The sequence below is a fragment of the Thermobia domestica genome, chromosome 9 (genome assembly GCF_964235325.1).
Source record: "Thermobia domestica chromosome 9, izTheDome1.hap1.1, whole genome shotgun sequence".
Lineage (NCBI taxonomy): Eukaryota > Metazoa > Arthropoda > Insecta > Zygentoma > Lepismatidae > Thermobia > Thermobia domestica.
The window spans coordinates 57,646,254-57,662,223 of record NC_137462.1 but is presented as its reverse complement, the minus strand read 5'-3'; the positions used below and the strand labels follow the sequence as shown (position 1 = coordinate 57,662,223).

Sequence of the window (15,970 nt, the reverse complement as noted above, 5' to 3'; positions counted from 1 at the left end):
AGATTAGTGAAATGGTGGAATGAAGAAAGTGGGAGGAAACGGGAGAACCCCGAGAAAACACACGAGCACGGTGTTTGCCCACCACAAGGTTCACTTGGCGGGGGCTGGGATCGAACCCGGGACACCAGGCTCCAGAGGTGAACGCTCTACCACTGAGCCACCGCACCCCCCTTTAACATCTGTGCATGGGGTCGATATAGAAAGAAACATCCAAGCTGGCACACAAGTGGAAATACGTAGATAAGTTTTAGGAATTTGAAAAATACAAACCTCCAGTTTTTAAACTTTCTTTTTTCGTAATAAAATTACTCATTTTTAATTTGAAACGATTACTTTTTATTTTAGAGATATTAGCCTATACTAACTATATTCAGTTAGGGTTCGATCGACCCGTTCGACTTTCCTTGCGGACGCCCATGGTTGTTAACTTCACTAACGTGTTTCTAAGTACGAAAGTTAGTCAAACTCTTCATACAACTCTAAAAGCAACTCTAGAGAGGCCCCAATAACTTTAAGCGCAATGTCACATCTAAGGATTTTGGAAACGAATGGACTACCAGGGGAAAACTTCAAACCCCAAGAATTTGTCCGATCTTGGATTGGAAAGGAAGACTATGCAGTTGTTACCAAGGATGCAGGGCCGGCGCGAGGGGGGGTCGAGCCGTGCCACCGCCCAGGGCGGCAAGTCTAATGGGCGGCAAAATTTGAAAAAGAAAAGAATACTATCAAAATATAATACTTCGTAATAGGCCCACAAATGGAAACATAAATCTGTATTCGCCTGAGAATGTAATTGAACTTACTTTACTCACATTCAGGAAATTACTTACTCAGGAAATTCACAGCATTCCCCCTCATTTTCAATTATCGAATTACCATCCACAGGTATCTCGTTCAATATTTCCCTTGAAGCGGCGAATTTTTTTCAGCTAGGGTGGAAAAGATTTTCAAGATGTCTTTTGTATTTTTTCTATTCAGCAATGTTCTAACGCTCCACTCCAAATATGCAAAAAGTACACTTCCACTTGAGACAGGGTGTTTAGCCTACAGCATCTAGAGACATTTAGGTTCTAGCTGCGAGTTTTTAATTAATTTACAAATTGGTCGAAAACTCGTTGGTTTCGTACCGGTAACAGACGCCGCTGGCCTAGGACCGACAGAAGTACCAATAATTAACATCTAAAGGAAATGAACATTTCTATCGAAGACATGAGGGGCCAAGGATATGACAATGGTTCCAATATGAAAGGCAAGCATTCAGGTATTCAGAAGAGAATTTTAGAAATATATTCCCGAGCCTTCTATGTTCCTTGCAGTAGTCATTCATTAAACTTTGTCGTTAACGATGCAGCCACAGCACCTCAGTACGCCGTTTCAGTTTTTGTATAAGTTCAACGTTGGGCCATACTAAAGGATCATATTAGCAGTCTCATTTTAAAACCATTAAGCCCCACAAGGTGAAAGAGCCGAATTGATGCTCTGACTCATCTTACGTGTTAGATATCAAATAGAGGAGGTTTATGATGCCTTACTTCAAATAAGTAACTACAATAGTTGAGATAGAATGGTCACCCACGATGCTCTGTGTACAACAAACCAGCTGCGTGGCTACTTTCCTTTGCTCACTCGTTATCTGGTATGACTTTTTACTCCACATAAACATAGTAAGCAAAAGTCTCCAAAGCATTGATTGTCATGTGCTGGATACAGTCGGGTTTCTTGAAAATGTATTTGAGTACTTTGAGTGGAGAAGAAATGATGCAAACTTTCAATCTTACTTGATGCGATAGAGTTGGCATCAGTATTAGATGTGGATGATCCACAGATAGGCAATACAGTGCATTCTGGAAGTCGAGAGAATAAGAGACAGTTTCAGTACGAGGCAGAGGATGAAGTTATTGAAGATCCACAAATAAGATGCAAGATCGATTTTTATTACAAAGTTCTAGACGTGATTGTATTAGCTTTAAGAGAATGGTTTGAGCAACTTAAACATCACAGCGAGTATTTCGATTTTCTTTACGATATAAATAATCTTAAAGATATACCACCTGAACTTTTGTCTGAAAAGTGACTAAACTTGCCAGCATTTTAACACAACTAATCGAAAGATATTAACCTCTGATTTGAAAGACGAACTGAAAGTTATCCGCTATAATTAAGCCTGAAAGGTCACCAAAAGGGACCTAAAAATTAATTAAGGAACATGACTTTGCTCCCATGACTTAGGATTCTGTTAACCTTACCGGTAACAGTGGCAAGTGGAGAAAGAAGTTTCTCGAAACTTAAGTTTATTAAAAACTATCTACGTTCTTGCACATCTAAAACACGCTTGTGTGGCCTAGCGATATCAATAGAATACGAATGGCTGAAACATTGGACTACGTAAATGTGATAATGGAATTTGCTCGTATCAAAGCAAGAAGTTTCTTTCAATTAAAGTTTGATTCACTCTATTATCTTTATGCTCCATACTCTATTGGAAACACCTTTTGATATAAAATAAGTTAAAAATTAAAATTCTTAGCCGTGACTAAAGCATTTTTATTTTATTTTCTGTATGCGCTGCTGTACATCACAGGTACACAGCGAAATCGAGCACACTAAATATTGTGTCATATATGGAGTATGTAAGCAAAATTAAAAAAAAATCTTTGAGATTTACGTCCCACGATTATGCCGACTAGGTTAAAGCAAACAGTGATGATGAGGAAGAAAGTGGTAGGAAACGGGAGAACCCCGAGGACCCACGCACACGGTGTTTGTCCATCACAAAATTCACTTGGCGCGAGCTGAGATCGAACCACGGACTACATGCATCACAGATGAACGCTCTTCCACTGAGCCATCGTGGCCCCTCAAATATTACGTAAGCATTCGAGAGAAGTAGTTCAATTTTTTCGTTTACTTTTCCATTTCATACATGCTTTTAAACGGGGCATCTTTTTCATGACATTTGAACGTCTTCTGTCAAAATAAGGTTTGCGGATTAAAGGGGCGGCATGTGATAATACCGCCCAGGGCGGCAAATCTGCTAGCGCCGGCCCTGCAAGGATGTTATAAAATCCTTAGTTGTTGCAGCAAATCAATCTCAATTGTCTGTGAAGGAAGCGAAACAGAATTCGCCTGCATTAGAAGTTACCCGTACGCACTGCACTGGAGCATATTCAATGCTTCTTTTTAAATCTTGGATTAATAAATTTGACTTAATCACAAAGTGAAGTCATTCTTGTAAAACAATTCTTTACAATTTCATTGGGCTCAAGATAGCCGGTCTGATATTCGATCGTATTATTATTGCACATTTGAGAAAATTTGAGTTGTCTATATTAACGGTAAAATCGATATTTTACGAACGGTATATTTGAATATTAAAGTACAATAAAATATCGGTACTTCTCATTTTCTATTTCGATCATTCCTAATATAGGAGACAGAAATGGAGATTTTGCGTTGCGTTGATGTAAATTTTGGATTATTGGATAAACAATTATAATGACTTTTTGCACTTTTTTCGTTGTGTTGCTGTACGCAGAATTTGTCGCTCTTCAGTGTTGTTCTTCGATACCAATGAAAGCTCAAAGGTTTGTTTTGTTGGTACTTGGAGCAATAATAGTAGGTTGTAGAAGAAGAAGAAGAAAAGAAACTAATGCGAAGAATAGAAAATGTTCGAATGTAAACAAATTTTTTGTGGTTATAGAACAGGGATTTTATATAACAGTAATTTAGACTGAAAATTCTATTGTGAATTAGTGAAGATTTATTTTGTGTGTTTGTCGCGCCTCTTTTATCAATGGAAACCGGTACGTGCTGAGTTCAGCGGTACAAGTAGACTTGTATAATTTTGTATCGTCGTTTTAAATTTTGTAGTCACATTTTAATTGACATTTGTTTCTGTTGTAGAAACAAAGAGGAAACACAAATCAGAATCGAAAGACACGATGTCAGACAGCAGGGAGACTATCAAAAAACGCCGGAAGGGAACTACTACAACTAGCACAGCCACCGTTATGAAGATCCCAGAAGCAGATGTGTATAAGGTAAAATAATACTGATTACGGCATTTATTCCGAAGTTGGGTTATAGTTAAGGAGCCGTACTTTCCATTTAGGAAAGAACGAGAAACGTCATACTTTCAGGAATTATTCATTGACTATCTAAGATGTTAAAAAGTAGGTAATAGACTGAGTTCTTGCCCTTGTACTTAGGGTGTTTAGGTAGTGCAACAGTAAGATGTATCCTCGTGCACGGGAGATGAGAAGTAACTGTTCTTAACTCGAAGTTGGTCGTCAGCCTAGTTTTTGGCTAGAAGCATAATAGGTGCAGTTTTACTACACGGATCCAGATTGTAAAATGTACGGGAAAATTTGGGGAAGTATTTAATTTGCTCATTTTATGTCGAGAACGGAACCCAACGAACCTCTGCAGGGCTTCTAACCCGTTCTTACTCCTACTACTACCCGTACCCCTGCTCCTACTCCTACTTATCCTATGGCTCCGTATAGTAAAACTGAACGGCGTAATAATTGGTTCCTCTGTGTACCAAAGTTTAATATTTAATTCACACAGTATTGCCGAGCGAACGTCAATGAGTGAAGGTGGGTTAGAGCCCCGCAGGGCACGTTGTTTTCTGCCTTTATTACAGTTAAATGGGAATGAGGCCTGTGTTCTAGAACCTTGTCGCCATGTTGGTTATGTTACTTACCATTACATTGAAAACAATAACTTTCTACACGTTTCTTTACAGTTATTTGCTTATCGCACTTTCTACTTCTTCTTTTTATTAAGCCATGACGTTTACTTACTTTTAATAGATTTTCGTGATTACCATCAGCCATATTTACAAAACATACTATTACATTCCCGTAATCCTATCATGAAGTGACCTAGCGCTAAGTAGATCCTTGCGGTTGCCAAATACTTCCATCTTTAGAACCGTTTATATAAGAAAATAAACACAACTTTCGCTCTCTCTATACATTATCAAATACACAAACAAGCAAATTATTTATTTCGTCTCGGTAAATTTTTAAAATTTTGCTAGAAGGGACGACCAACTTTGGAACTTAACCCCAGATTAAAGTTCCGAAGATAACAATTCGTTTCCTGTGCAGAATATGAATGTGAAGGCGTTTTCATCATTTGCTCCAGATTTACATTAATTCGTCAAATGAACATTGCTTTAAATGATTCCATAAGGCATTCTGGACTGCTGGCGTATACTCAATGAATAGGCTACGTACAAATTAAAATATGCACGCAAAGTGTTGTGCCCTGGAAATGATTACCTGCTATCGACGAGTTTTTACTTTGACTAGGACATTCACTGGAATCTAACCTAACCCAACGTAACATTCTTTGAATGAAGTGGAAAACCAGCTTCTTTGAGAACCGGTTCTAGTCAAAGTGAAGACCTACCCTGCGGGGAACGGACATAATGGCAGGAGGACAAAATGGCAGGGGACATAATGGCAGGAAATAATGGCAGGAGGACATAATGGCAGAGGACGAAATGGCAGGCGGACGAAATGGCAGGGGACAAAATGGCAGGCGGACGAAATGGCAGAGGACGAAATGGCAGGAGGACAGAATGGCAGGAAGTTAATTTGAATTGTCAGGTTTTAAACTATTTTGTTTCTTGCTTGATAAATGAAGATTTCAACATAAATTTTCGATTTATTCATTATGCTCCAAAATTTGAACTGCTAATAATATTTCAATTCTAATTGACAGTCATCTACAAACACCTTACTATTGCAAGTTTTCTATTCATACCAGCAGTGTCTTAATGAAAGAAATTAGTTTTAGTCGTTTTCTTTTTTATATATATTATTTAAGATCTTTTCGAGTATTAATAGAAGGAAGCAGCTTTTATCCTTATTTCTCACTGTGATCTGTATATGCTCAAGTGAAGACAAACAGTTTTAAAAGTTATTGAAGTTATTTGCAAAACATTTTAAGTAACAAGCAAAAAAAAAAAAAAAAAAAAAGGAAAAAAGAAAATACATAATCCTCCATATTAACTTGCGAATAAACTAACCTCGGTACTGTACAAAGGATCAGATACTTTCTGTGGCAAAGAAAACGAATTAAAATTGGTTGATTCGACTCGTTCCGAAGTTTTTGACGAGACGATATGTAGGATGTGTACTCATTATTTTCTGGTGACTGTCTCTAGTATTTTTAAGACTATAAAATATGCATAGGGGCAAATTCAAGGGAAGCTCGGGGCAAAAATCATCGGAGGAAACAAATTGTAGAGTACTCACAAGAAACACTAGAACTTTCGGTAGACATAGGATCTCCAGTTTTCAAAATATACGACATGATTAATTGGGGAGCAGCAAAATTCGGTGTAGGAAAATTCAGTGTAAGAAAATTCGGTGTACGGAAAACTCGGTGTGGGGAATGTTAGGTGTGAAGAAAGAAAAAAAATGAAATGAAATCTTTGAGTTTTACGTCCAATGATTATGCCGGTTAGGCTAAAGGTGACGGTGATGATGAGTAATGAATGAAATGGTGGAATGAAGAAAGTGGGAGGAAAAGGGAGTACCCCGAGAAAACCCACGCACACGTTGTTTGTCCACCACAAAGTTCACTTGGAGGGGGAGGGATCGAACCCGGGACCCCAAGCACCGGAGGTGAACGCTCTAAAACGGTGCGCGGTAATTTTGGCACCGGAAATTTTGGCACCAGTAGTTTTGACACGGTAATTTTGGCACCGGTAATTTTGGCACCAAGAAACGAAGCAAACGGAAATTTTGGCACCATTTATAATAGAAGTACAGAAAATGTGAGAAAATACTCTGAATGTAATAGATATTTAAATTCACATGTTATTAACTAGGATTGTTCCAGCGCGACGAATCAAACCAGTGATGAATGTACAGTCAGCAACAAAATTTCTTTCTCTTCTGTAAAATGTATTTGCCTATAACTTTGGAGTTGATGGACTGATTTGGGAAGTTTTCTGTAATTTATGGAAAACTGTATCTTCTTTGAGTTGCTGAAGACTGCACTATGTTCACTGCACTGAGTTTGTATTTTACTTTCAAGTGCAAACAGTAACAACTGATTCGAACCATGGAAATTGAAGTACAGAGAAAAAAAAAATAGAAAATACTCTGGATATAATAGATATTTACGTTCACATGTTAATGACTAGAACTGTATCAGCACGAATAATGAAACCAGCGACAAATGTACGTACAAACACCAGTAAAAGGTAATATTGGTAGCTTCATTAGGTATTCAAAGCAAGTCAAAATTATTGAACTCTTAACTAAGAAAACTTAAATACACACTTACGCAAGAAAAATTAACAAATCAATAAATGAATTTCAATAACACATGATTTGCAATGATATATGGTTCACAATAATCCCAATTGTAAAACATTGCACCTTTTCATGAGGTTTTGGGATATGCGTGAGAGGGGAGCCGAAAGTTTGGATGGAAAGAATCTCGGTGTAATCTCTTCTGCAAAATAAATTGGTACATTAAGATCTATTATATCCAGAGTATTTTCTAATTTTCTTTCTCTGTACTTCAATTTCCATGGTTCCAATTAGCTTTTACTGTTTGCACTTGAAAGTAAAATACAAACCCATTAGAGGGGAATTTTAACTTGCTTTGAATATATAATGAAACTGCCAATAGTATCTTTACCGGTGTCTGTACTGTCAGTAACAAAAGTTCTTTTCCTATGTTAAAATTTCTTCCGCGAACATCTCTCGAATGGACGGACAGATTTGAGTGAAATATTCAGCAACTTAAAGCAGATATAGTTTTCGGTAAATTTCAGAAAACTACTCAAATCAGTCCATCAATTCCAAAGTTATAAGCAAAATAAATTTTACAGAAGGGAAAGAAATTTTGTCGCTGACTGTACATTCGTCACTGGTTTGATTCGTCGCGCTGGAACAATCCTAGTTAATAACATGTGAATTTAAATATCTATTACACTCAGAGTATTTTCTCACATTTTCTGTACTTCTATTATAAATGGTGCCAAAATTTCCGTTTGCTTCGTTTCTTGGTGCCAAAATTACCGGTGCCAAAATTACCGTCAAAACTACTGGTGCCAAAATTTCCGGTGCCAAAATTTCCGCCTTTCTACCACTGAGCCATCGCGGCCCAGGTGGAAAAAAAGATTCGTTGTAGTAGGCCGTAGGATTTATTAAAAAAAAAAAAAAAAAACTTTGAGGATAAATGAGCGTATTAGTTTTAAGTTCAAACTGAAGTAGGCCGTAGCATTTATTAAAAACTCAACTTTGAGGATAAATGAGCGTATTTGTTTGAAGTTCAAATTTTGTGTAGAAGTTCTTGTACTGTCTACTATCATTTTTACTCTTTACTGTCTACTTTATATTGCTTTATATTGAATTTTGTTCCTGAAATTATTTGATTTCTAGATTTCGACGGATTTTAACATTTTATGGCCCTTAAATGACGAGAAATTTGTTTTTCGAAGTCCGTTCGTGTGATTTAGCGAAGCGACCATCGCTATCAATCGACATTTAATTTAAAACAAGTTCTTATGCTGTTTTGGAGGATGCCTCCTAGAATTTTCTACTTCCAAAAAAATGTAGGTTACTGGATGGGTAAAGTTGAAAATTGTAGATTTTTCAAAAATGTTCTGACGATTTTATGTCTATTTTATAAATAAATATTTAAATCTAAATTCTTCAAAAATGACATTGTTTGTTTATGTTACTCAAAGGTGTAAAAATAAATGCCTCAACTAAAGTATCTACGGCTGATTGGAGGAGAAGTCAATAAGGAGTCAATAGGGTTGCAGTTCTTGTTTACCTTAACTTAAGGCAAACAAACTAAAGTGTCTGATTGGAGGAGAAGGCAACTATTTGTACAACTATTATCTGATAAAACCATCCTGCTTTATATTGCCCTTTCCACTAAGACTTTTTTGATCAATATATTTTTGCATCTTACATATCTATATACAGAGTAATTCTTTCAAAACTCACGGATTTCATTTGGCTCTAGAATTTCTAACTGAAGTCCGATTTACATGCGGTTTACTGCAAATCATCAAGGAAGGATGGAAGATTTATGGGACTATGTTTACTGGTTTAGATTCATCCGGGGCAATATAGAGCAGGCCGCAAGAAAAACAGCAAATATTCGCCATTGTACGTTACAGTTCGAATGAGATATTGGATATTTGAAGCGAAATTGGAGAATACAAATTAAGTGTTAGTGGTAACACATACAAATCACATGTTAAATAGATTTCTTGGGTGGCTTAGAGTCGGTAACTGACATCTTCCACAACATCCGCCAGCGAGGTCCGATCCTTCCCTGTCTTCCTCAGAAGCGATCCTGTTTCCTGCAATTATTCACTAACAACCATATTATGTTTCTGTCTGGGGCAGAACGTGAGGCAAAGTGGTGCTTTTAGTTGTTCCTATAACTATTCTCTGAACTTATAGTTGTAATTGTTTTATTTCTGACAAAAAGTGTCAGATTCATTGTGTGATGAAAATTAGTTCATAGTAATACCCCGCAAAAGACATGAAACAGATATTGGACTCAAGGCAAAAAAAAAAAAAAAAAAAAATAGCTTTTCTTGAAATAGGTAATAACATTTTATTCGTTACATTTTATGGTTTTCGTTTTCACAATATGAAGTGTCGTAAATTATCGTAAGTGGTAATATTCAATATGTATTACACCGAATCTACCTTACACCTGAATTTCCCCACACCGAGTTTTCCGTACATCGTATTTTCTGTACACCGAATTTTCCTAGACCCGATTAATTGTATATATGTCATATGATTAATTGTATATATAAATCCTTTGATAAGGTAATAGTATGAACACAAGAAAGAGCATTTATCAAAGTTTAAAGATACGCAAGTCATTATACAATTTACTTCATTAATAAATATGATTTAAGTGTGGTTATATCACTCTTTTCTTGGACTCGTCGTAACCTGGAAGAATTCTGATAAATTCTACATGAAACTAAGACGGAAATCAGGACACATTTTGTACATAAATTTACAAAAAGAGACGAGACTTTTACAAACATATACGACACGAGACGACAAAACCTGAATTCTCATCTCGTCTCGAGAGCAACGCTATGAGCAAGGAAGTTAGAAATCAAATATGCACGATCATGGTTCCTTTAAGCTGCACTAAGCTGTAAATATACCCAATATCTATTGGGGATGAAAGGGGAGCGATTAAAGTGGAATGCCTGATAATTTAATGTTCCTCATAACTCCAGTGAAATTCAGAAAAAAATCTCTGAATTACGAAAAAAAGAAAACATACAAAATACATTTTCATGGTAACTCTTACAGCCATTATGTTATTATAAGATTAATGCTACTTCTGAAACTGATTTGATTGAATATGTATTTGGATAACGAAACTACTTTCATAAGTTTTTTTCAAAGTATCAAGTTTGAGAAGAACGAAGTTTGTCTTCCACTGTTGTTATCTCGTTGCTCATAGATACCAGTGATGTAATATGATATTAATCTCTTACTGAATATAGCAACAATCAATTGTCACGTTAAGTAATTAGAATGCTAATAAAAGGACAAGTGTCATTCATTTGGGGTATTTATTAAAACCGTCACCTTGGATAATAACAATATAGAAACAAACAATATTTATAAAATCATGATATAAAACATAAGAAGTACAGTGGTTGGGGTCTATCAAGGAGAAATCCCTGATACTCTCGTGTGTTTTTAAATGTTACGTAGTCCTCCTTTCACGACAATATGTCATGCAAAAGTTCATCAGCACAGTGCATATACTCACAAACTCAGGCCTCCCTTCACGACTGTCAGTCCTGGTTGGTTCATCCTGGATGCAGATTGAATATACCAAACTACACTATTAGCAGGTGTAGGTCGAATGATCATAATTGTTTTAAAACGCCAGGTTTTATAGTATCACAAAAACTATTTTGGTTTTAGAAAGGCACTGTTTATGCTGGTTCCTTTTTATTATGTGGAAAATATGTTTTTTTTTTTCAATTTCTTTCAAAATAGACACCTTGAAAGTTTTTATCTGAAATATTTTGACACCATCGCCTTGAATATACTTTGATACCATCACTTTGAAAGATTTTATCTAACATATTTTGATGCCACTGGAAAATCCGTTTGCGTACTAGTTTTTCATAGGACGTGTTGTTTCTTTTCTTTTCCGTGGTTGGATCGTGTTGTTAATCTTGTTCTTTAATAGAACTTTTACAAGGAGACATTACAAAGTATATGAGTGTATAATAATTTTAAACTTTTCATCGTTTAATGATTTTGGGAATATAATAGATGAAATAATTAGTCGAAAATCACGCGGCCGCTTCTTACATCAATTCATGAAGAAAATTAGTTCCAATATTAGGTACCTAAATTCAGTATTAAAAAAAAAAAAAAAAAAAAAAAAAAAAAAAAAAAAAACAAGCCTCTTGCAACCATGCGTAGCACATTTTAATACTTACACTTGAAATAAAAATATGACTGGATAAAGACGATTGCCTTTGTCTTTGAATTTCATATGTGAATAACAATATAGGGCTTTTCAGATAGAGGAGGGGAAGGGGCAGGTTTTATTAAACAAGATCGTACATCTGATATGTTTTAACTATAGGCAACTTGTACTTGGAGGCTAAACTCAGTCTTCTGAAGTCAAACGTCAAATACCATTAAGATGTTCAAGAGAATAACGTATCAGCATTATTACATACTACAGACACAAAGATACCACTAGGCTCCCAAGTTTCAAAATTATATTGTGTGTGAAAGCAGTTAGTAGATTTAATTCTTTGTCACATGGTAGCTAGACCCTGAGAGAAATTCAGAGGGAGTCCACGGGAAAATTCTTTCGTCATAAATAAAAGTTGTACTACTTAGAATTAATATAAAACCAAGATATCAATTGGAATATGGTTAAAAAGAAATAAATTTAAGAAAAAAGTTAAGACATGGATAACTGATATTTACCCTTTTTACGCTCTTGGTTCAATTTAGCTGTATTTATATGCTTTGGACATTTGAGGTAGAAATGAATAAATCGAGAACCGTTACCTACTAACAAACACAATAGGTGAACCCTAAAAATATGAGCCCTAGGACTTATAATTTTTGCCAAATTAACTTCCTGCCATTCTGTCCTTCTGCCATTTCGTCCGCTGCCATTTCGTCCTCCTGCCATTTTGTCCGCTGCCATTTCGTCCTCCTGCCATTTCGTCCGCTGCCATTTTGTCCTCCTGCCTTTATTTCCTGCCATTATGTCCCCTGCCATTTTGTCCTCCTGCCATTATGTCCTAAATTCTACCCTGCTATCTTATTATATGCAATTATTTCATCACGAAATTTACTCAAGGTGTCAAGAAATTGTTTCTTAGGGTAGTAGTTGAAGTTACGTGTGGAGATTCACTTTACGAGGAGTTCCCTTACTAGATATAAATACGCGTCAGCTATATAATCCGATGCTATAGATAATATCAATCGTTCACACTATTTAAGAAATTAAACAAAATACCACAACACAAATTCCACGCTTTGAGAGAGGCAAGCAAAAAATAATTACAAACAACACTTTCGATACTACGAAGATCAACTAGATCATGTATTCAAAAGTTTATAATCGGGAATAAAGTTAAGAAAGCCCGCTTCAGTTATAACTTTATGCTATACAAAGTATCTTTCACACTATTTTGGAACCAAAATCACATCGCCATATTTTAAACATGGTATTTGACAACAATATTTAAAAAAATCCGCACGTAAGGAGCAAGCCCCTCGTAACGCCAATAAACTACAATGAAATATATAATACTACATACCACAGTTTCAAAATTATGGAGTATATGTCAGGCAGAGTCATAAAAATAAAAATAAAAAAAAAAAAAAAAAAAAAACAGTATTTTAAAAAAATCCACGTAAAGTAAAAGTAAAGGGTTCACTCGAGCAGACAATTCTACCAAATAGCAAATTAGTAGGTAAAATACAATGTGAAACATTTTTCGTGAATGGAGTGTGAATATAAGTAATTACTGTCAGTGAACCAAGGATGTTATAAAATAGAGGATCTGCCCACATATATCTTCACCCTATTACCTCAATGAAGCCAGAAAACAACCGAGCATCTGCACAACAACCGAATCTGATTGGCTACTCTCGTTTTCGCCATGATTGTTGGCTCAAAACATTGCGATCTCATAGGCGCGGAACGAGCAGAGTTGTGGCGAAACTGTGACGTATGGCTTCGCGATTTTGTAGTATGGACAGATCCTCTATTTTATAATATCCTTGCAGTGAACAGCATATTGAAATGAATTTTGAGTGATAGTGAAAGTATTGTATGTATAAGTGTGCTCTTCCACCATCTTCGTTTATACTAGGGATGGCCAAAATTTTCCGGAATCGGAAAATTTACTTTCCGGAATTCGGAAAAATTCCGGAATTCAGAAAAATTCCGGAATTCGGAAAAATTCCGGAATTCAGAAAAAATCCGGAATTCGGAAAAATTTCGAAATTCAGAAAAATTCCGGATTTCGGAAAAATTCCGGAATTCAGTAAAATTCCGGAATTCGGAAAAATTCCGGAATTCAGTAAAATTCCGGAATTCGGAAAAATTCCGGATTTTCTGAAAAATTCCGACGTTCGGAAAAAATCCGGAATTTAGAAAAAATCGGAATTTTTCCGATTTTACTTTCCGGATTCCGGAAAGTAAAAATTCTGGAATTATCCATCCTTAGCTAATAGCTGTTAAAAGAGAAACACAATAATGAATAGGCTATATATACTGTATTAATTTCTTGTAGTTGGATATGTCTTTATCATTTACGTAGACAATTGCTACTGCAGTTATTTACTACTTTATGAGAAAGGTCTTATTTTCACACACAAAAAAGTCGCCGGTATGTCTCAAACATTATCGCGTTCCCACCTGCAGCTGCTCCAAAGCACTGCAAACTACTTTCTAACCAGGCGAAAGGCAGTGAAGGAAAATAAATCTCAACAAATATTCTAATAACATTCGCTTATTGTCAACATACCTACAGTGAGCGCAGAAAGTGTTCGTACACCGTGCATACTTTATATTGAAAACAGCTAGCATGAGAACGGGAGGTGGAAAATATATATATAAGCAGAATTAAGACTACACATTCATACATTTTATTTCTATATACAAGAGAAAGGCCAAACAAAGACAATCACTGTTTTGTTCAGAAGAAAAGAGAGAATTCCTTTTTTGTAAACGCAAAAAGTCACCGTACACTTATGCTTGAATTAATGCTTATAAAGTATATTACGTTATTTAATATTTTGTGGGATTACCCTGTGCGTTAATGATTGTCTGTAGTCTTCGTGGCATTGATTTCACCTGTAGTAGTTCGTAGTTCTGTAGCTTCGGGACTGATTATGCCCCATTCTTCTTGAATAGCTTTTCTTAGGCCTTCTTTAGTAGACGAGCTGTGCCTTCTGATTCTTGTCTCCAGAACAGATCATAGATGTTCTATGGGGTTCATGTCTGGGGATTGGGGAGGTGTGCGAAGCTGTTTCAAGGTATTATAGAGTCAGGGGCGGATCCAGAGGGGGGCGATCGCCCCGATCGTCCCCCCCCCACAAGAGGAAACTCTTATTTTATATATAAATAAACCCATCCATAACAAGTTTGGAGCTCTTAAAAGTAGCAGTATTACCGCCGACCGCTCCCCCCCCCAGAAGTACGTCCTGGATCCGCCCCTGGCAAACCTTGCAGACAGGCCTCGTTCAACAGTACAAACAATAATTGCGATGTATAATGTTTCTATCACTGTGCGAAACCATAAAAAAATAATTTAAAAAAATAATAAAAAAAAACTAGAAGACCAAGAGTGTTGAGTGAACAAGTTAAACGTTACATTATTAGGGAAAGAAAAAAGGTTCCAAAAAGTAGTGCTGTGCAATTGGCAACGTATCTAGAAACACGCGGTGTTAAAGTATCAGCCAGTACAGTGCGGAATATTTGCAGGGTATTATGGTCGGATAGCCAGGAAAATGTTCTGGGTGAATAAGACAAATCGTATAAAGAGACTAAAGTTTGAAAAAGAGTATAAAGATAAGGTATCAGGCTTCTTTCTGGAATAGGGTCATATTTTCGGACGAAAGTAAATTTAATTTTATCGAGTCCAATGGGAGGCGTATGGTATGGCGCAAGGTGAATACAGAGATGAATCCTCAAAATCTCGTCCCTAAAGTAAGACACGGAGGAGGGTCCGTGCTCGTCTGGGGTTGTATGAGTGCCTCAGGAGTGGGTCGTCTTCACCTTATCGATGGAGTGATGATCCACAAAGTGTATATTAACATATTAAAGGAATATCTCCATACTAGTGCGCAGAAGATGGTTCTTGAAAACAATTTATTGTTCAGCAAGACAACGACTCCAAACATACAGCGAAAAATACTCGATTGTGGCTACTCTATACAGGGGCGGATCCAGGACGGACTTCTGGGGAAGGGGCGGTCGGCAGTAATACTGCTACTTTTAAGAGCTCCAAACTTGTTATGGATGGGTTTATTTATATATAAAATAAGAAAGTTTCCTCTTGTGGGGGGGGCGATGGCCCCGATCGCCCCCCTCTGGAACTGCCCCTGAAGTTTGCTATCTTTCTCAAAGACTTACCCTTCTTATGCACTTTAATAATTACTTTTCTTGTCTCCTCATTTGTTTCTGTTCGGTTGCTTCCCATTTCGACAGCCCACCGTGCAGTTTTTTCACTCCTATTCACAACTAAACTCATTCTGTTACTCGTCATGCTATACAGAGGTGTATACTCAGGTGAACACTAGTGAACCCCAGTTGTGGTATCTTTGTTTCGTATTCGTACGTCAGGTGTACGATCACGTTTTGCGTCTACTCTATACATTTTCTACGGAATTTATTTACTTTCTGACCATTAAACTTGTCTTTGTGGTTCTTTATTGATATATTC

General features: G+C 36.5%; 1 protein-coding gene across 2 annotated transcripts in view; it reads left to right on the top strand.

The window, feature by feature from the left end:
• Window positions 1–3,632: 3,632 nt before the first annotated feature.
• Window positions 3,633–15,970, top strand: part of thoc5 (THO complex subunit 5) — an 88,154-nt gene continuing 75,816 nt past the window's right edge. For both annotated transcript variants that reach the window (XM_081771174.1, XM_081771173.1), the window contains exons 1-2: window positions 3,633–3,803; window positions 3,904–4,040. In XM_081771174.1, coding sequence (XP_081627300.1) covers window positions 3,794–3,803; window positions 3,904–4,040 — 147 coding nt within the window. In that variant the 5' untranslated portion in view covers window positions 3,633–3,793. The remainder of the gene's footprint in view (window positions 3,804–3,903; window positions 4,041–15,970) is intronic.